Source organism: Cornus florida, unplaced genomic scaffold (genome assembly GCF_030987335.1).
Source record: "Cornus florida cultivar Cherokee Brave unplaced genomic scaffold, ASM3098733v1 CherokeeBrave_3.0.0_Hap2_Chr03, whole genome shotgun sequence".
Taxonomy (NCBI): domain Eukaryota; kingdom Viridiplantae; phylum Streptophyta; class Magnoliopsida; order Cornales; family Cornaceae; genus Cornus; species Cornus florida.
In genome coordinates, this window is record NW_026775573.1 from 32,317,428 (window position 1) to 32,337,517 (window position 20,090).

The window sequence follows — 20,090 nt, forward strand, 5'->3', positions numbered from 1 at the left end:
TTCTTTTTTATATTATAAGGAAAGGAACAAAAACCCATCTTTATCGAAAAATAAAAGAAAAAAGAAGCGAGTGAAGTGTCTTTCCGGCGCCCGTCGTCGAAAAGAGAGCTGTGGGTCTCTCTTTGAATGAGCTGCTTTTCTCTATCTCTCTGTCTTTTTGTCTCACTTAATTTCTCACCTTTTTTCTATTATTAACAGAGAATTGAAATATGTATATAGTTAGCATGGAGATTTAATTCAATAGCAGCTTAGCTTGAGAAATTCAATCTTTATCTCAGGTGTATAATAATAAAGTTGTTGGATTGAACGGTGTAGGTGGTGGTAGTATTACGGATTCGGCAACTCACACCCCCAACACAAATCAACCCATCATTACAGACATCATCAAATCTGCCCTTCTACACTTCGATCAAAGTTATTTTGATGATCAAGTTCTAATACAGTTTTGGGCACCCATCACAACAGAAACAGGATGTGTCCAGCTTGTTACTTCAGACCAACCTTTTGCTCTTACTTATGATCTTGATGAACGACTTCTTAATTATAGGAAGCAGTCTTTGCAATACAAATTTAATGTGGATGGGGAAGAAGTAGAAGGCCTTGGAATCCCTGGCCGTGTTTTCCGCCAAAAATGGCACGAGTATCTACCAGATGTGCGACATTACTCTACCAAAGAGTACCCACAGCGTGATTTTGCTCTAGCTTGCCATATTTCGAAATCTTTTTGTTTTCCGTTGTTTCAAACCTCTTTCCAGGAATGCGTTGGAGTTCTTGAGTTTGCTACAATTACCGATTCCCCTTTATACTGGACGTGTAAATCGTTTATCGAGGTTTGGTGATCAGATATGAATGCCATCATATTTGGAGATGATAGATATGACTTTACCTTCTCATTAATTTAAACCTTACTAAAATTATTCACTTTTTCTTTCTCTTGCAGCTTGCGGGTCTGAAAACTTCTTGGTGTGATGGATATGATTGTATTAGTAAGGTAAGTTAGAGCTGTAATATCCAAATGTGAGATTTGGTACTTTTATATGTTTTCACTACTCTCTTCTCTCATCCACAAATGTCTATACCAGGTTTTAGATACAGATGATCATCCAGATATATGGGATGAAATCGAAGAAGGGTTGGAAGTGGTGTGCAAAACTCACGACTTACCTTTGGCTAACACATGGATTCCGTGCGGGCATTTCAATGGCTTGGCCTTTGATGGCAATTTGGATAATAGCTATGATACGTTTGATGTAAGCTGTATGGGACCAGCCTTTCACTTTAATAACTGGAATGATTTTCAAAGGGGGCATGGAGTTGTTGGGAGTGCATATCAGTCACATAAACCGTGTTTCTGCAAAGATATAACTCAATTCAGCATTACCGAATACCCCTCCCTGCCCTTTCCACACGCTTTTGGCTTAACAGGTTGTTTCGCAATTTGTTTGCAAAGTATTTTTTCCGACAATTATGATTATATCATAATAGAGTTTTTTTTGAATCCTAAAAACACATATGGTGAAGACCCAACTACCTTCTTGTGCCCAATATTAGAAACAATGAAACAACATTTCCCAAACTTTAAGCTTGCTTCTGGAGAAGAACTCGGGAAGGAATTATCCATTGAAGTTATTAAGCCTCGCATGAATCAGGAGCCTACTTCTTTTCAATGCCAAAGAACTTCATCTGAATCATCTCCATCAAATAGGCCTGGTGCCTTACAAAATGGACAAGAGATGATGCAGCCACATTCATCAAATCAACAGCCAATAGTTGAAGTTGATGATCTCAACAATGACTGGCATGTTGTTGATGCGGAGCAAAACAATGGACAAGAGCAAAATAACGTTCCCATTAGGCTTGAAGTCTCACATAATGGGCAAGAGACGACGTGGCCAGATCCACCACATCAGCAACTAACATATGAAGTTGAAGTTGATGATATCAACGATGGAAGGAATGTCAATGCAAATTCAATAACTTATGAGAAGCTCGAAAAACATTTCGGGAAGAAACTTGAATATGTTGCACAGATTTTTGGTGGTAAGCTTATACACTAATTGAAATTATTGTTTGTGATCTGCTCTATTTTCTACTTTTGAGTTTATTCTAATAGGAATATTAGTTTATTCTTTTGCACTTGTAACTTATATGAGTTTTTGTTATTGAATTCTTATTTTTGCAGTGAGCCGATCTACATTTAAGCGTATGTGCCGAGACAATAAAATTAATCGCTGGCCGCGGAGCAAGAGAAAAAAGGTTGAAGGCTCTCCCTCTAGACGAGAACCTCCATGTTCTGATTTGCCTACTACGAAACTCGTGGCACATCACATGACTCCGCTTGTAAGACCACCACCAGAGGCAAGGACGATGACTATAAAGGCAACCTATGCAGATGATCTGATAAAGTTTCAATTACCTTTTTCGTCATCAATGGTGGACTTAGAAGAGGAAGTTTCCAAGAGGTTGAAGTTCCATGTTGGAACTTACAAGATCAAATATACAGATGATGATGGTGATCGGGTCTTAATAGCCTGCGACAAGGATTTGCAAGATTGTATGAATGCTTCTAATTCATTGGGCACGAATACAATCAAAATGTTCATTGAGCCAATTAATAGAATATCTCCTTTAGCCTAACTAGTTATGTATGTAAGTTCCTAACTATGTGTTGATACAAAGTAATCAAATTGTTCTTCAGTATGTATTTGTGTAATTTTTTCTTTTCACCAAGAAATATACTCCCTCCGTCCGATAAAAAATGTCACTTTTAGGGAACTGTGACTCTCACAAATTGAACTGACACGGTTCTCTAAACACGACACTCTTTGCGGGACGGAGGGAGTATATCAGTAGTTTCTATGTTCTAACTTTCCACTTTGTTCTCTAGTATTGTTGGGTCTTCTACTTGTGCAATTTTGTATTTCAAAGTTTGCGTACATTTCAGATTCTAAAAAAATTTAGGAAGGTCATTTCCGATTCTAAATTAATTTTTCCATTTGATGAGGTAATTAGTTGTTGCAGATATACTTCCATTGATTAGAAGGTAGTAGGCACAATGACCATGGAAGCTTAATTTGGCTCAATGACTCACATCGACCTTCTTTTTTATGGTAAAAACGTACTACTAAACTACGAGTCTAGGGTCACCCTTTAAATTTATTTTTTTGAACAAACAACTTTTTATTTGTTAAGCAGCCAAAATTGAGACACAAACCTCGGTTTTCTTAAAGATTATTTCAAAAGCCAGAGGTTTAAAAATGCAAGTCCTCAAGTTTTCATAGATGCTAATAAAGCATTGGAATTCTTAAATTCTAAATATCATAAAATCATAAAAGGCTTTCGTAAAAAATGAACTCTACAAAAAAAAAAAAAAAAAAAATTTAGGTCTAGGTACTTGAAAGTACCTAAAAAGCAATTTCTCAAGTTTTCTTAAATTAATGGATTTTAAGTTCTTCAAATTAAAAGTCATAAAATACACTTTAAAGATACACAAACCCTAAAATTCACAAAAGTTTAGGTCCAATTCTCTTAAGAAATAATATTTGAAGATGTTTTAAAATCCACAAACCTTGGATCACAAAAAAATTGTTTAATATGTTGGTCTTTTTTTGGGTACTCTATTTTGGTTCATCACTCACCATTTGTTACTGACCCATTCATACCCAACCAATTCAAAACCCGTCCAAACCCACCCAATTGCCACCCCTAGTCCGGCCCCATCAACCCTTCAAGCCCCACAATGACAACGACGACAACCAAGCTTAAAATGCAGAGGACCTTCATTGAAGCCTTGATTTCTCTATCCCAATAGTAGCATAAGGTGGCTGTGATTCTCATGCTAGAAACAATTCATGATTTACCACTAAAAATACCCGCATTAATACCATAACTTTATTCATGCCTCCTAAAATCGTCTTCATCCTTCCGATATTTTTTTTTACGAGAGAACATACAAACAAGACACAGTAAGCACTTTTTTAATATTATACAAGAATTTGAAACTTGACAGAAGAAAAGGACAATGGTAAGCAGAACCCCCTTATTAGTAAGGTTGCTGAGCAAGCATTAGCTGCACTAGGAGGCATTAAATAAGGGACATTCACAAAATTCTACTGTAATCTAGACCAGCAAGGTGACAAACCTATAATTCAACCCATACCAGGAAACCCCACAGTATCAGTCTTATTCCAAGGACATTACCAAGTTCTAGACACAAAGAATGAAGATACCATTACCGTAACCTTCACTGAGAAGGAGAAGATTCTGCAGGAAGAAACTTGAGTGAAATACTATTAACACAATGACGTTCATTCGTTGGAGTAGGGAACCCTTCACCTTTAAATACATGACCTAGATGCCCACCACAAGCGGCACACGTAATTTCAATCCTCTTTCCATCTGGGTCCGCCTGAGAGCACAAAAGAATGTCATTAACTATAAAAGCAAAATTAATACAAGAAGGTACTTTTAAGATGAGATAAAGAAGTTGGACAAGTAAAATAGAAAAGCATGCTCATGGTGCGATTTATTGCTCCGGGGAGACCCTCATAGAAAGCTGGCCATCCACATCCAGAGTTAAATTTAGTAGTGGACCTGTAGAGAGGAGTACCGCATCCTGCACAGTTGTAGACTCCCTCACCAAAGAACTTGTCATACTCTCCCGTGCCTGGGTACCTGTACATACAGCAAATTATATATAACCAGGTAAGAAACGACAAGGTTTGGCTGTTTCAGCAAGAGTTATTTAGAACAAAAAAGGGTTTGATGAATCTCATTTTAATCTCCAAGGCATCAAACAAAGATGCAACAAACATTTAAATCTTACAATGGCCAATTCAACACAACCACCATAAGATTCCACATTGTTCATTTCTTTTCTTTACTTCCTGCGGGATGAAACAGCGCTTGATATTTAATAATATGAGATAACAACTACAGTTGTAAAAAAAATGTTCTAGTAATAATAGAAGAGTATATGTGGATGATTAAGATTGCAGTCGTATCACATCCAGCAGTGGAGCTTTTTTTCTAGACATGGACAGAAAAAGTAAGTGGGGTACTTTATCTCTTCCCTCCCAGCCGGGAATGGCGCTCTGCGTTCTATCTAGGTTCCACTATTACATACGCCCCACCTCACATAAGAAGGGGAAACTCTTCAATAGAAGAACCAGTGTGAGTGGGAAGGAATTCCATCATTCATTCATCGGATAGTTGGTACATTCATTCCAGAGGATACATTTTATCCAACTTCCTTTTCAGTTTTTTGGCTCTCTTCTCACGTCTCTGAAGACAAATAATTAGCGAAATTTCAAAATTTCATACTTTACATCAAAGAGGGCAATCGAAGGAAGGAAGCAGACAGAGAGAGAAACAAAGAATGGCCTTACCTATTTAGTCTACCATGAACTTATATTTTAGGGTCTAACTCAGTTATTACTGGAAGAAATTTTTTAACCTTTGCTTAGACGAAAGTTTGGCAAGGGAGGTATGATGTTGTCTTCCCATATACATCGTTGCCTGCATATGTCATGGCACTGTTTTATGCTTATCAGTATATTCAAGCTGTATAACTTCGATGGAAGCTATAAATTCACCGAAATAGATCAGCACATCAATATATTTGATGCTTCGTTCTTCTTTAACTTTTATTTAAAAATAAATGGTCTAGACTCTGGACTCTTGTTCCTGAACTGATAATCTCTACTCACATCGTCAGAAAATCCAGTAGGAGCTCTTAAATTGGATTTCACATACAACCTCCACTTTTTCCTTCCTCCTCTAGCCGCTTGGTATCCAAATTCTTCCCTATATGTAACATATCGCGTCAGGCATTATGTACTTTTACTCATAGAACAGAGGAAGAAATCAAATTTCTTAATCCAATATGAACTCAATATAGGCATGACCTGATTTCGGTAACTTATCATGTGATTTCTAGCAATAATGGAGATATCTTGACGGTATATCAGATCCTATTGATTTATTGCATAATTCCTACAATTTTTCACAAGATTATCGATAACATCCGGAAAACCTCAATAAAAAACATATGCTCAACTCAAACCACATTCATTTTCAGAATGCAGAGATAAAAAGGGGAAAGAAGGTGGGGGGTGGAAGACTCAAGACCCTAGTCTATAAAGAAATGACAAAAAGCATCCACCTATATCACACAGGCTCTATACGTGTGGGTATGTGCCTAAGCATCAGATTTTCAAAAGCCAAAAACCCAAGGACAGGGGAGAACAATTAAATATTCATATTCTTTTAATATTCATCTTTTATGAGTAAAATGGTATATTAATGTAACATATAGTTTTCAAAAGAAACATAATACCTAATATTGTTTTATGACCAATTACATAATGAAATTGAATTACCTGACATGTAAAATATATATAACCCATTCTCTATATTCAGGGTCATCGATTTAAACACAGAAACCTCATGCATTTAAAATAGGTCATGCAATATAGTCCATCTCTTGAGCCAGTAACTAAACTATGTTCGACTTCTTACTCATCCTTGCCTTAATCACAGATGAATTGGGTCGCCCATATGAATTCTCTCTTTCCAAATTTTCTATTACATGCCAATTCACTTACTATATTTAACTTTTTCAGAACATTTTTAATAACCTCATCCCATGTTATTTTTGGCCTCCCTCTCCGTCTCTTACCTTCTATTACAACTATTTTCCTCGTTTGACAAGCGCATCACTAGGTCTCCGATATTGACCAAATCATCTGAGTCTACTTTCTCGATTTTTCTCACCAATGGGAGCTACACCTAATTTTCCTCTCACACTTTCATTAGTGATCCTATCTCTTCTAGTCACTCGACTCATCCATCTTAACATTCTCATTTCAACTACATAACGGCGTTGTTCTTGTTTCTTTTTTAGGGTATACAACATAGTTGGTCTAATAACAATCGTATAGAATTTTCCTTTTAGCTTATGTGTTATTTTTTTATCACATAAAATCCCACTAGCATGTCTCCATTTTGTCCTACCCACCCCAATTCTACTAGTTTCATCACTATTTTTCCATCCATTTGTATTATCAATTCTAGATACCAAAAGTGGTAGTTTTAAGTAATCCTTTTGTTTTGAAGTGCTATCATTATATTATTAATGTTCCAATCTTTATTAAATTTGCATTCCTTAACTAGGTTTTAGTTTGACTAATTATCAACCCTTTTGATTCTAAAACATTTCTCCACGTTTCTAGTTTTATTGCTAAATTCTCCTTAGAGATATCCAAAAGCACGATATCATCGGCAAACATCATGCACCATGGAATCTTGTTTTGGAATTCTTTTGTTATTTCATCTAAAGATTATCGCAAATGGGTATGGGCTTTGTCCCGATCACTTATTTATATAATAGAATTCTATTCTTGGATAAGAATTTTTTTTCACGTACTTTCTTTATAACACCCTTTTCAATACCATACAAAAATATTATGTAATAAAAAATCAATAAATTTTAAATTTTACTTTCTTTAATTTTTGTAACACCTTTTTAACTATCCTACATAACAATTTAACAAATATTATGTAATCCAAACCCATATATTTTCAATTTTACTTTCTTTAATCTTTATAGCACATTTTTCGATATCCTACATAAATGTTATGTAATCCAAAATTTAAATATTTTAAATTTTCATCAATTATTTATATAATATAATTCTATTTCTAGATAAGAATTTTATTTTTTTATGATTATTTGACATTATTATTCCTAATTAAATTGATATATTTCATTGAGTGAATTAATGTGGTTATTTTATTAATATTTTGATATTATAAATATAAAATTGGTATGAGTACCATATATTGAGGGCAAAAATGTAATCTGTACAACTTTCAGACTTTAGCTTTTGTATATAACAAACAATCTTAAGAAATTCAGTTTTTAAAAGTACAATATTATCAAACGGATTTTCAAATTAATATATTCAACACTTAGAATTTCAAAGTTTAAGATTCAATACTTAAGATTTTCAGTGCATAATTTTCAGTTTTATCAAACAACACCTTATACTTATGTTCTGTTTCGTACAAAAACTTTGAAAGGGAATGTTGGAGGGCTAGAGAAAGGAGGGTGTGTTTTCCTAGTGTTGTTTGGTTGAGTAGGAAGGAAACAAGGAAGGAAGGGGCGCAATTTGATTGCTATTCCATTCCAAAATTAAAAAGAAGGCTTTTTAGAAGGATATAGATGGTAAAAAAGAAGAAGATGCTTTCTTCCTCCTTTCCTCCCACTCCTTTTCTTCTCTGTCATGCAAAAGTAACAAATTAAGTTCCAATCCTTACAAGCTTGTTTGGATTTGGAGTCTATTTGTACTTCCACTCTTTGGACAAGGTTCGAGGTCTGGTATCTTACTTGGAGAAGGTAACAAAGTAATCAAAAGATTTTCATCCATCATCAACCCCCCTCTAACCCATCTTCAACCAATTTTCCTTACCCGAAACGCCTCCCAAAATTAATATGCATAACAAACAAAGATGCCTCACTGCCAACCAACGAACTTTACATTCACTGTGAATGATTCACACACATTGTTTCTCCAAAGAGTGAGCCAGCCACCAATCCGATTAACAAACCATCAGCAATTGGGTTTCATCAAGGCTTGAAATATAAAGATGAAAAAAAAAAAAAAAAAAAAAAAAAAAAAAAGAGAAGAGAGGAAATAACAAATAAACCACCTAAAGACAAACTTATACTTAAAACGTGTTTCTCAAATAGACAACTCATGAATCCAATAGTCAACTATTATTAACAAAGGTGTTCAACAAAAAATCTGAAGGAAGAAACTCAGACACAAACTATTTGATTTAAGAAAGAACAGTACAAATAGAACAAACCCATTATTTGCAGTAATCCAATCATAAATTATGTCGCAAAGCAAGCCAAAGCCTTATATATATACAAACAAACAAATATAGACATATATATACATATACATATACAGAAGCATACTCTGTTCCTTTCTGCCTCAGAATTCGAAACTGCTCGGGAGAGAGAACTGCACGCCAATCCTCATCTGATTTCTGAACCGGACCAGATGCGGCCATAGCTACAATCCCACCTCTGAAGCTTCTCTTAGTCCGGAGAGACAACCCACCAAACCCAGATGATGAAATTTTGTGATTGATGGGTTTTGAGGTCTGGTGTATGAATTGGGTTTTGCAGAGACTGTTGGGTATTGAAATTGCCAATAATCGAGAGACGGGGGTGGGATTGAAAATTAGGGTTCTACAAGAAGTGAATGTTGAGATTTTGAAAATCTGAGAGCCCATCTCAGATAAACTATTGAATTGTGTATAGTGTGGAGACCAATTCAATCGCCAGATAATGTTGTCAACATTCATCCTCCGTGGACAGTTCGTGGCTCTACTGTTCTATCTTCTTCATGTTAACATTTTAACTAATACATCCAACTTTTACCTCTCAATAGTTTTCTATTTTTTTTTTTTTTTTTTTTTTTTTCTTTCGGTTTTTCTCAATTTCATTTTCTTTTTTCCTTTCATTTTTTTTTATTATTATTATTTTTGAACATGAATGAGAATCTACAAAAGATAAAAGAGACACTCAAAAAGAGAATGTGTCACTCTTTTATGTTTTTTTTGGTAAGGTGCAACCCAAGAAAATTAACCAGACATTCTAGTTTTGATGAAGAATTTTAATTTTAATTTTATTTTACTGTATTTTATAGAAATTAAAATCCCTCACTCTATAACACAAACAAATATTCACAAAGTTTCGATGAAAAGCAATGATGTCACTTCACTTTTTACACTCCTCCCTTTTGTCCACTTTTTCTTTTTTCTTTTTTGATATATACATATATATAGATACAAATATTCCTCATACATTCCTTGTGCGTTCAGCTTGAACCTCAACATTTTTACCTGGAAATCCTTAATAAAAACAAATAAATTTCGAGAGACCTTTTTTTAAAAAAATTTAACAACTTAATAAATAATTTAAATTATTGGAGACGCACCAACTTGGAAAAGCTGCTCTCTGTTGGATTTCATGAGCAAATAATCTTTCAAAATTTACCAGTTAAATAAAAATAAATAAATAAATAAAAAGAATCATTCAAAGCAAGTTATTCTCCCCAAATTCATCAAAATTAACCAATATCTCCACATTTTTTAATAATTTATCAACCTATCTGCAACTTCTCATAAAAAAAGTAGATTTTTCAAATTTGAAACCCCAAATTGAAGTCTTTCCAATTGAGAACAAATGACAATTATATCACCTATCTCAATTTCCAACCACAACACACCCACATAAATTTCTCTCACCCTTCATTTGCTTTGTGAAAACCCCATCATTTTCTTCAAATTAGGGAAAAACAGTGAAGAACTCAAAGATGGGTTGTCTTCAACCAAGTGTTCCTCAACCATATCTTTGACAGACATAGCAGACAATGGATGAAAATTGACACCCCAATCCGAAACAAATCCTTTGGCCAAAACCCACTTGTCTTCTTCACTCATCTTCTTCCATGTCTTCTTCACTTCCTCAGAATTCGAACCCATGTACTGACACAGCTCTGTGAACAAGATTTGTCTGCTCTTCTTCATGGCCTCCTCTCTCTGCACCAAATGGGTGCTCATCTTTTCAATTTCTGTGGCCAAATCTGATGCCAGCTCTGCATCACTGATGCTGTTGGCGCATGAGATTTGGATCTTGGGGGTGTGGGTTTGGAGGGTTGGGGAGGGGAAAGGACGATGGGTTTGGGATTTTAGGGTTTGTGAGGGGATTTGGGGGGAGAGGAGATGAACCCTTAGCGCCATTTGAGGTTTTTGTTGATGGGTTGGTTGAGGTTTTTGGGGAAATTGAGGTTTTGATCTGGTTGGAATGTTCAGATTGAGAGTGAACATTATTAGGTAAAGAGAGTTCCTTTGTTTAGGGTTTGATGGTTAGTTGAGGTTGAAATTGAGGTTTTGATCTGGTTGGAATGTTTAGATTGAGAGTGAGCATTATCAGGTACACACAGTGAATTTGTTTAGGGTTTGATGGTCATTCTTTATGGGTTTATGTCCTTTTGGGGTCTTGGCGCAGACGTACAAATATTGAAATAAAACAAAAAAAAAATTGAAGAATAACTCCCAGATTTGTGAAGAAATGATAATCAAAACTTTACAACAAAAAAAATTAAAAAATAAGTTTCAGATTTGTGAAGAAATGATAATCAAAACTTTACAATTAAAATTATCAAAGGAGAAACGCAGCAATACGAGTGACCCAAATATCTTGTTATCATCAAGATAACATATTCAAAATTAATTGGGTTGACTTCACACATTTATATATAAACAACACATTTGGATAGTATCACTTACATTTTTTTTTTAAAAAAAAAAAGAAAAAAACAAAACAAAAAAATCAGGATTTTATAAATTGTTATTCAGTGAATACGCTAATGTAAATCAATAATAAATTAAGAGGATTCTAATTTATCTGGGTACATTTTTACTAAATTCAATTTGTATATTTGGTGAACACTATTGTACCACATGAAAATTGTTTGTTATTCAAACGTAAATCGATAATAAGTGAAGGGGATTCTAATTTATCTAGATTAGTTTTACTAAAATTAATGTGTATATTTAGTAAACAATACTGTGCCACATGAAAATTAATTGTTATTTACTAAATGCACTAACAAAAATTAGTAATCATTGAAGAGGATCCTAATTCAACGTTTTTACTAAATGATTTGAATTATACAGGAATGAATGATTTTGTAAAGGTGTCATTTCGTTTTTATGATTAGTTAATGACACAATGTGCTTTTTCAAAATTAAATTCCCAAGGACAAATTAAAAGAGTGGTGTGCAAAACTCAGAAATGTGGGATGATCCGTTTGATGTAAGCTGTATGGGACCAGCCTTTCACTATGAATATGACGCATCTTGTATTCCAGATGATATGCTGAATGATTTATTTTTTCACTGGAATGATTTTCAAAGTGGACATAGAGTTGTTGGGAGTGCATATAACTCAATTCAGCATAACCGAATACCCCTCCCAGCCCCTTGCACGCTCTTTTGGCTTAACAGCTTGTTTCGCAATTTGTTTGCAAAGTACTTTTTCCGACAATTATGATTACATCATAATAGAGTTTTTTTTGAATCCTAAAAACACATATGGTGAAGACCCAACTACCTTCTTGTGCCCAATATTAGAAACAATGAAACAACATTTCCCAAACTTTAAGCTTGCTTCTGGAGCCCTACAAAATGGACAAGAGATGATGCAGCCACATTCATCAAATCAACAGATAATACTTGCACTTGATATTGACAACCAATGGAATCTTGTTGATGCGGAGCAAAATAATGTTCCTGTTACTCGTTCAGATGATGCACGCATGAATCAGGAACCTGTTTCGGATGAGGGTCGCATGAATCAGGAAGTTGCTACTTTTCAATGCCAAAGTACGACTTCTCCACTTGGGCTTGGAGTCTTACATGATGGACAAGAGACGTTGCAGCCGCATTCATTAATTCAGCAACCAACAGATGAAGTTGAAGTTGATATCAACAGTGGAAGGAATGTTGATGCAGAGCAAAATAACACTCCTGGTTCTTCTTCAAATGGTGAACATCCAACATTCAGTCACGAGGAACTCAAAAAATATTTCGAAATGCCACGTAAAGTTGTTGCACAGAAGTTTAAAAGTAAGCTTACACAATAATTGAAATTGTTGCTTGTAATCTTGCTCTTATTATTTTCAATTTTTGAGATTTTGTTATTCAATTCTTATTTTTGCAGTGAGCGAATCTACATTTAAGCGTAGATTGAGAGATATTGGAATCAAGCGCTGGGAAAATGGTAGGGGGAAAAAAAAGTTTAAAAGCTCTACTTCTAGACAAAACCCTACATGTTCTGATGCTCACATGACTCAACTTATAAGACCACCACCAGAAGCAAAGACGATGACTATAAAGGCAACCTATGGAGATGATATGATAAAGTTTGACTTATCCTTTTCATCAAGAATAGTGGAGTTGAATCAGGAAGTGTCCGAGAGGTTGAAATTAAATGTTGGAACGTATAAGATCAAATATTTAGATGATGCTGACGATCAGATTTTAATAACCGGTGACAAAGACTTGCAGTATTGTATGACTGCTTTCAATTCATTGGGCATGAATACAATCAAAATGTTCATTGAGCCCATTACCAATATATCTCCTTCAACCTGACTACTAATGAATATATGTTCCTAACTATGTGTTGATACCAAGTAATTAAATTTTTATTCAGTATGTATTTATGTAATTTTTTTCTTTTCACCAAGGAATATATATCAGTAGTTTCTATTGTCCTAATTCCCACTTTGTTCTCTACTATTGTTGGCATACATTTCAGATTCTGATTTTTTTTTTTTGGAAGGTCATTTCAGATTCTAAATTAATTTTTTCATTTGATGAGATAATTAGTTGTTGCAGACATACTTCCATTGATTAAAGGTAGTAGACACAATGACCATGGAAGCTCAATTTGGCACAATGACCATCGACCTTCCTTTTGAAAGGTAAAGACGTACCACTAAACTATAACAGTCTTAGGTCACTCGTTAAATTTTTTAGAACAAACAACTTCTTAGTTGTTATGCAGCCAAAATTGAGCCACAAACCTCGGTTTTCTTAAAGATTATTTCAAAAGCCAGAGGTTTAAAAATGCAAGTCCTCAAGTTTTCATAGAAGCTAATAAAAGCATTGGTTCTTAAATTCTAAATATCATAAAATCATAAAAGGTTTTCCTAAAAAAAATAAAAAAAAATTAGGTCCAATTCTCTGAAGAAATAATATTTGAAGATGTTTTAAAATCCACAAACCTTGGATCACATAAAATTGCTTAATATGTTGTCTTTTTTTGGGTACTCTGTTTTGTTTCATCACTCACCAATTTTGTAATTCTTTCATACCCAACCCATTCAAAACCCGCTCAAAGCCACCCCTAGTCCTGCCCCATCAACCCCTTCAAGCCCCACTATGACAATGACAACAACCAAGCTTAAAATGCAGATGACCTTCATTGAAGCCTTGATTTGTCTATCCCAATAGACAAATAAGGTGGCTGTGATTCTCGTGTTAGAAACAATTCATGATTTACCACTAAAAATACCCACATTAATACCATAACTTTATTCATGCCTCCTAAAAATCGTCTTCATCCTTTAGTCAACAGAAAATGTCCCGATATTTTTTTTTCACAAGAGAACATACAAACAAGACACGGTAAGCGCTTTTGTGATATTATTATACACGAATTTCAAACTTGACAGAAGAAAATGACAATGGTAAGCAGAAACCGCCTTATTAGTAAGGTTGCTGAGCAGGCATAAGCTGCACTAGGAGGCATTAAATAAGGGACATACACAAAAGAATGTCATTAACTATAAAAGCAAACTTAATACAACAAGGTACTTTTAAGATGAGATAAAGAAGTTGGACAGGTAAAATAGAAAAGCATACTCACGGTGCGATTTATTGCTCCGGGGAGACCCTCATAGAAAGCTGGCCATCCACATCCAGAGTTAAATTTAGTCGTGGACCTGTAGAGAGGAGTACTGCATCCTGCACAGTTGTAGACTCCATCACCAAAGAACTTGTCATACTCTCCCGTGCCTGGGCACTTGTACATACAGCAAATTATATATAACCAGGTAAGAAACGACGAGGTTTGGCTGTTTCAGCAAGAGTTATTTAGAACAAAAAAAGGGTCTGATGAATCTCATTTTAATCTCCGAGGCATCAAACAAAGATGCAACAAACATTTAACTCTTACAATGGCCAATTCAACCCAACCACCATAAGATTCCACATTGTTCATTTCTTTTCCTTACTTCCTCTGGGATGAAACAGCGCTTCATATTATGCTGTAACAATATGAGATAACAACTACAGTTGTAAAAAAAAAATGTTCTAGTAATAATAGAAGAATTTATGTGGATGATTGAGATTGCAGTCCTGTCACATCCAGCAGTGGAGTTCTTTTTCTAGACATGGAGAGAAAAAGTTAAGTGGGGTACTTTATCTCTTCCATCCCAGTCGGGACGGTGCTCTGCGTTCTATCTAGGTTCCACTCTTACATACGCCCACCTCACATAGAAGTAGGACCTCTTCAATAGAAGAACCAGTGTGAGTGGGAAGGAATTGCATCATTCATTCATCGGATAGTTGGTACATTCATTCCAGAGGATACATTTTATCCAACTTCCTTTTTCAGTTTTTTGGCTCTCTTCTCACATCTCTGAAGACAAATAATTAACTAAATTTCAAAATTTCATCCTTTACATCAAAGAGGGCAATGGAAGGAAGGAAGCAGAGAGAGAGAGAGACAAAGAATGGTCTTACCTATTTAGTCTACCATGAACTTATATTTTAGGGTCTAACTCAGTTATTACTGGGAGAAATTTTTTACCCTATAGTTGCTTCGACGACAGTTTGGCAAGGGAGGTATGATGTTGTCTTCCCATATACATCGTTGCCTGCATATGTCGTGGCACTGTTTTATGCTTATCAGTATATTCAAGCTGTATAACTTCAATGGAAGCTATAAAGTCACCGAAATATATCAGCACATCAACGCATTTGACGCTTCGTTCTTCTTTAACTTTTATTTAAAAATAAATGGTCTAGACTCTGGACTCTCGTTCCTGAACTGATAATCTCTACTCACATCGTCAGAAAATCCAGTAGGAGCTCTTAAATTGGATTTCACATACAACCTCCACTTTTTCCTTCCTCCTCTAGCAGCTTGGTAGCCAAATTCTTCCCTATATGTAACATATCACGTCAGGCATTATGTACTTCACTCATAGAACAAAGGAAGACATCAAATTTCTTAATCCAATATGAACTCAATATAGGTATGACCAGAGGTGGCGTTTCAGCAACTTATCATGTGATTTCTAGCAATACTGGAGATATCTTGACGGTATATCAGATCCTATTGATTTATTGCATAATTCCTACAATTTTTCACAAGATTGTCGGTGACATCCTGAAAACCTCTTTAAAAAACATATGTTCAACTCAAACCACATCCACTTTCAGAATGCATGGATAAAAAGGGTAAAGAAGGTGGGGGGTGGAAGACTCAAAACCCTAGTCTATAAAGAATGACAAAGTGCATCCACCTATATCACACGGGCTCTATACATGTGGGTATGTGCCTAAGCATCAGATTTTCAAATGCCAAAAACCCAAGGACAGGGGAGAACAATTAAATATTCCTATTCTTTTAATATTCATCTTTCTGAGTAAAATGATATATTAATGTAACATATAATTTTCAAAAAGAAACATAATACCTAATATTGTTTTATGACCAATTACATAATGAACTTGAATTACCTGACATGTAAAATATATATAACCCATTTTCTATATTCAGTGTCATCGATCTAAACACAGAAACCTCATGCATTTAAAAGAGGTCAGGCAATATAGTCAATCTCTTGAGCCAGTAACTAAACTATGTTGGACTTCATCATCATCATCCTTGCCTTAATCAAACATATGAATTGGGTCGCCCATATGAATTCTCTCTTTCCAAATTTTCTATTACATGCCAATTCACCTACTATATTTATCTTTTTCAGAACATTTTTAATAACCTCATCCCATGTTATTTTTGGCCTCCCTCTCTGTCTCTTACCCTCTATTACAACTATTTTTCTCGTTTGACCGGCGCGTCACTAGGTCTCCGATGTATATGACCAAATCATCTAAGTCTACTTTCTCGATTTTTCTCACCAATGGGAGCTACACCTAATTTTCCTCTCACACTTTTAGTGATCCTATCTCTTCGAGTCACTCGACTCATCCATCTTAACATTCTCATTTCAACTACATAACGGCGTTGTTCTTGTTTCTTTTTTAGGTCCCAACATTTCGCTCCATACAACATAGTTGGTCTAATAACGATCGTATAGAATTTTCTTTTTAGCTTATGTGTCGTTCTTTTATCACATAAAATCCCACTAGCATGTCTCCATTTTGTCCTACCCACCCCAATTCTACTAGTTTCATCACTCTCTCTACATCCATTTGTATTATCAATTCTAGATACCAAAAGTGGTAGTTTTGAGTAATCCTTTTGTTTTGAAGTGCTATCATTATATTATTAATATTCCAATTTTTATTAAATTTGCATTCCTTAACTATGAATATGGGCATCTTATCTTCTGAAGGAATTCTTCTATGGCTTGAATGATTTTCAAAGGGGGCATCGAGTTGTTGGGAGTGCATATCAGTCACATAAACTATGTTTCTGTAGAGATCTAACTCAATTCAGTATAACTGAATACCCCTCCCTGCCCTTTGCACGCTTTTTTGGGTTAACAGGCTGTTTCACGATTTGCTTGCAAAGTACTTGTGCCAAAAATTATCATTACGTACTAGAGTTTTTTCTGAATCATAAAAACACATATGGTGAAGACCTAAGTACCTTCTTGTGCTCGATATTAGAAACAATGAAGCAACATTTCCCAAGCTTTAAGCTTGCTTCTGGAGAAGAACTCGGGAAGGAGTTATCGATTGAATTTATTAATCCTCGCCTGAATCAAGAGCTTGCTTCCTTTCAATGCCAAACTAGATCATCTCCATCTAGGCCCGGAGTCTTACAAAATGGATAAGAGATGATGCAGCCACATTCATCAAATCAACAGCTAATACTTGAAGTTGATGATATCAACAATGGATGGGATGTTGTTAATGCGGAGCAAAATAACATTCCCGTTTCTTGTTAAGATGAGGGTTGCATGAATCAGGAACTTGCTACTTTTCAATGCCAGAGTACAAGATCTCCACTTGGGCTTGGAGTCTTACATCATAGACAAGAGACGTTGCTGCCGCATTCATCAATTCAGCAACCAACAGATGAAGTTGAAGTTGATATCAACAGTGGAAGGAATGTTGATGCAGAGCAAAAAATCACTCCTGGTTCTTCTTCAAATGGTGAACATCCACCATTCACTTGTGAGGAACTCAAAAAAAAATTCGGAATGAAACTTATTGATGTTGCACAGATTTTTGGAAGTAATCTTACACACTAATTGAAATTGTTGCTTGTAATCTTGCTCTTATTATTTTCAACTTTTGAGATTTTGTTATTGAATTCTTATTTGTGTAGAGACTGAATCTACATTTAAGCATAGATTGAGAGATATTGGAATCGAGTGCTGGCCAAATGGTAGGGGAAAAAAAAAATTTAAAGGCTCTACCTCAAGGCAAAACCCTCCATGTTCTGATTTGCCTGCTAAGAAACACGTGGCTACTGATGCTCGCACGACTCCAGTTGTAACACCACCACCAGAAGTAAGGACTGTAACAATAATGGCAAGATATGGTGATGATAGGCTCAAATTTAAACTATCTTCTTCATCAGGAATGGTGGAACTGGAAAAGGAAGTGACCAAGAGGTTGAAATTCAAGGCTGGAACTTATAAGATCACATATAATGATGGCAAGTATAAGATTTTAATAGCCTGCGACGATGACTTGAAAGAATGCATGAGTGCTATCAATTCAGTGGGCACAATTGCAATGTTAATTGAGCAAATTACCCAAATATCACCTTCAACCTGACTAATTATGTATGTTCGTACCTATTTGTTTATATCAATCTAGTTCCTAAAGACAGCACTAATACAAGTTCTCAACTTTCTCTTCAATATGTATCTATGTCATGTTTATCTTTTCGGCAAGAAATATCAGCACTTTCTATTTCCCGGCTCCCAATTTGTTCTCTAAAATTGCTCTGTCTTCTATTTGTTCAGTCTAAAAAACAGTTGTATTTCGAAGAGAAGTGATGTCGGACAGAATTCTGAACAATTTGGCAAGCAGTTTGACAAGTCCATTTTCGACAAACCGATAGTATGTTTTGGGTGGAAACAGAAAAACCCACTAGGGCCATGCTGGTTTTTGGCTGAAAACTTTCGTTTAGGGCTCCGAAATCGTTGTGATTAACACTTCATGATTTACTAATAAAAATAATAATGCGTGATAACATTATATTAAGTTGATTTACTACTATTTAAGTTGATTTTAAATATATTAAGTTTGTACCATGCACGCACGTAATGTAATAATTGGATCAACTTTTATTTTCTGAAAAACAGAAGCTTTTGGGTTCTGAACATACCTCTCAAAATTCCCTCTAGCACTTGGATGAAAAAAGCCGCAGCTAAGGTCCATTGCTAGGCCTTTTATCAAACATCATATAGGCAATGAAGAGTCCACCATGTTCTAGTATGATGCTTGAATGCCATTGAGTCCTATTTCATGCAGAATTAACAATCTCTCCATCCATACCATCTCTGAAGCTCAATTTGCCAAAGTCAGTGCGCTCGTCAGAGATGGAAATTGGGTCCTTCCTTCAGCTCTGTTGAGGCAAATCCTTAAGCTAAGGTCCATTGACACTCCTGCTCAGCTAGACCTCAACCGTGAAGATCAAACCAGTTTAGTTCACTCATTCTCTGGCTAGCTCTGCAGATTATCAACCAAAACTCTTTATTGCAACTTCAATGCCCTAATTTTGCACGAAGGTCATCTCCAACAGCTTTCTGATATGGTACCTTCCCAAAAAAAACAAAAAGCTTTCTGATATATTGGGCTGAGCCCCTCTTGGCTTATGGCATTTCTTTTGGTTGGGCTTGCCCACGTTTTCTGTATTTCTCGAGACTGCCTTTTTACTACCGTGCAGTTCTCTATAAAAAATAATAATAATAAATAAAATCCTCATTTTTTAAAAAATATTACAAATAGTGTCATTACAATTTGGCATAACCTAAAATCTTGCTTCTTTTAATTTCTAAATCCAAAAATCACTAAATGCCTAAAGTCTTTCGGTTTTGGTTTTTGTTTTTTTTTTTTTTTTTTTTTTTTTTAATAATATCATTTTTTGAAACACAATAAATCATGAAAAATATCAAATGATAAAAGATAGTAGTAAATAAGCAATTTATAAAAATTTTTGTTTTACATTTTAAAAGTGGGCCTCTCCAAATTTCAAACAAACGTTAGATTTAACACCACCAAAAAAAAAA

The 20,090-nt window shown here is 35.1% G+C and overlaps 4 protein-coding genes and 1 long non-coding RNA gene across 6 annotated transcripts in view; 2 read left to right on the plus strand and 3 right to left on the minus strand.

Moving 5' to 3' along the window:
- LOC132300172 (protein NLP7-like) overlaps positions 1-2,889 on the plus strand; it is a 9,064-nt gene extending 6,175 nt beyond the window's left edge. Inside the window, exons 2-5 of the mRNA XM_059797151.1 lie at positions 316-830; positions 941-991; positions 1,083-2,040; positions 2,183-2,889. Of these exons, the coding sequence (XP_059653134.1) occupies positions 316-830; positions 941-991; positions 1,083-2,040; positions 2,183-2,637 (1,979 nt within the window). The 3' untranslated portion in view covers positions 2,638-2,889. The remainder of the gene's footprint in view (positions 1-315; positions 831-940; positions 992-1,082; positions 2,041-2,182) is intronic.
- A 980-nt stretch (positions 2,890-3,869) lies between these two features.
- Positions 3,870-9,467, minus strand: LOC132300176 (peptide methionine sulfoxide reductase B5-like). Of its 2 annotated transcripts, none has more exons than XM_059797155.1 (3): positions 8,987-9,467; positions 4,519-4,674; positions 3,870-4,409 (listed from the first exon to the last, which is right to left on the minus strand). In XM_059797155.1, exons 1-3 carry the CDS (start codon positions 9,376-9,378, stop codon positions 4,244-4,246), a joined length of 714 nt encoding a protein of 237 aa, XP_059653138.1. In that variant the 5' UTR covers positions 9,379-9,467; the 3' UTR covers positions 3,870-4,243. The 2 variants fall into 2 exon arrangements, with proteins under 2 accessions (XP_059653138.1, XP_059653137.1); XM_059797154.1 differs by having other exon boundaries at positions 3,870-4,408; positions 4,594-4,674; positions 8,987-9,385.
- LOC132300175 (uncharacterized) lies at positions 9,466-11,072 on the minus strand. Its single transcript, XM_059797153.1, has one exon. The coding sequence runs from the start codon at positions 10,903-10,905 to the stop codon at positions 10,327-10,329; it is 579 nt and encodes a 192-aa protein (XP_059653136.1). The 5' UTR covers positions 10,906-11,072; the 3' UTR covers positions 9,466-10,326.
- An 816-nt stretch (positions 11,073-11,888) lies between these two features.
- On the plus strand, positions 11,889-13,362 carry LOC132300174 (protein NLP7-like). The gene is made up of 2 exons (XM_059797152.1): positions 11,889-12,708; positions 12,803-13,362. The coding sequence occupies exons 1-2, from the start codon at positions 11,964-11,966 to the stop codon at positions 13,234-13,236; spliced, it is 1,179 nt and encodes a 392-aa protein (XP_059653135.1). The 5' UTR covers positions 11,889-11,963; the 3' UTR covers positions 13,237-13,362.
- Positions 12,481-19,709, minus strand: LOC132300178 (uncharacterized). The gene is made up of 3 exons (XR_009480308.1): positions 19,187-19,709; positions 14,516-14,671; positions 12,481-12,618 (listed from the first exon to the last, which is right to left on the minus strand). It is a non-coding gene; the product is annotated as an uncharacterized LOC132300178 (long non-coding RNA).
- Positions 19,710-20,090: the final 381 nt, after the last annotated feature.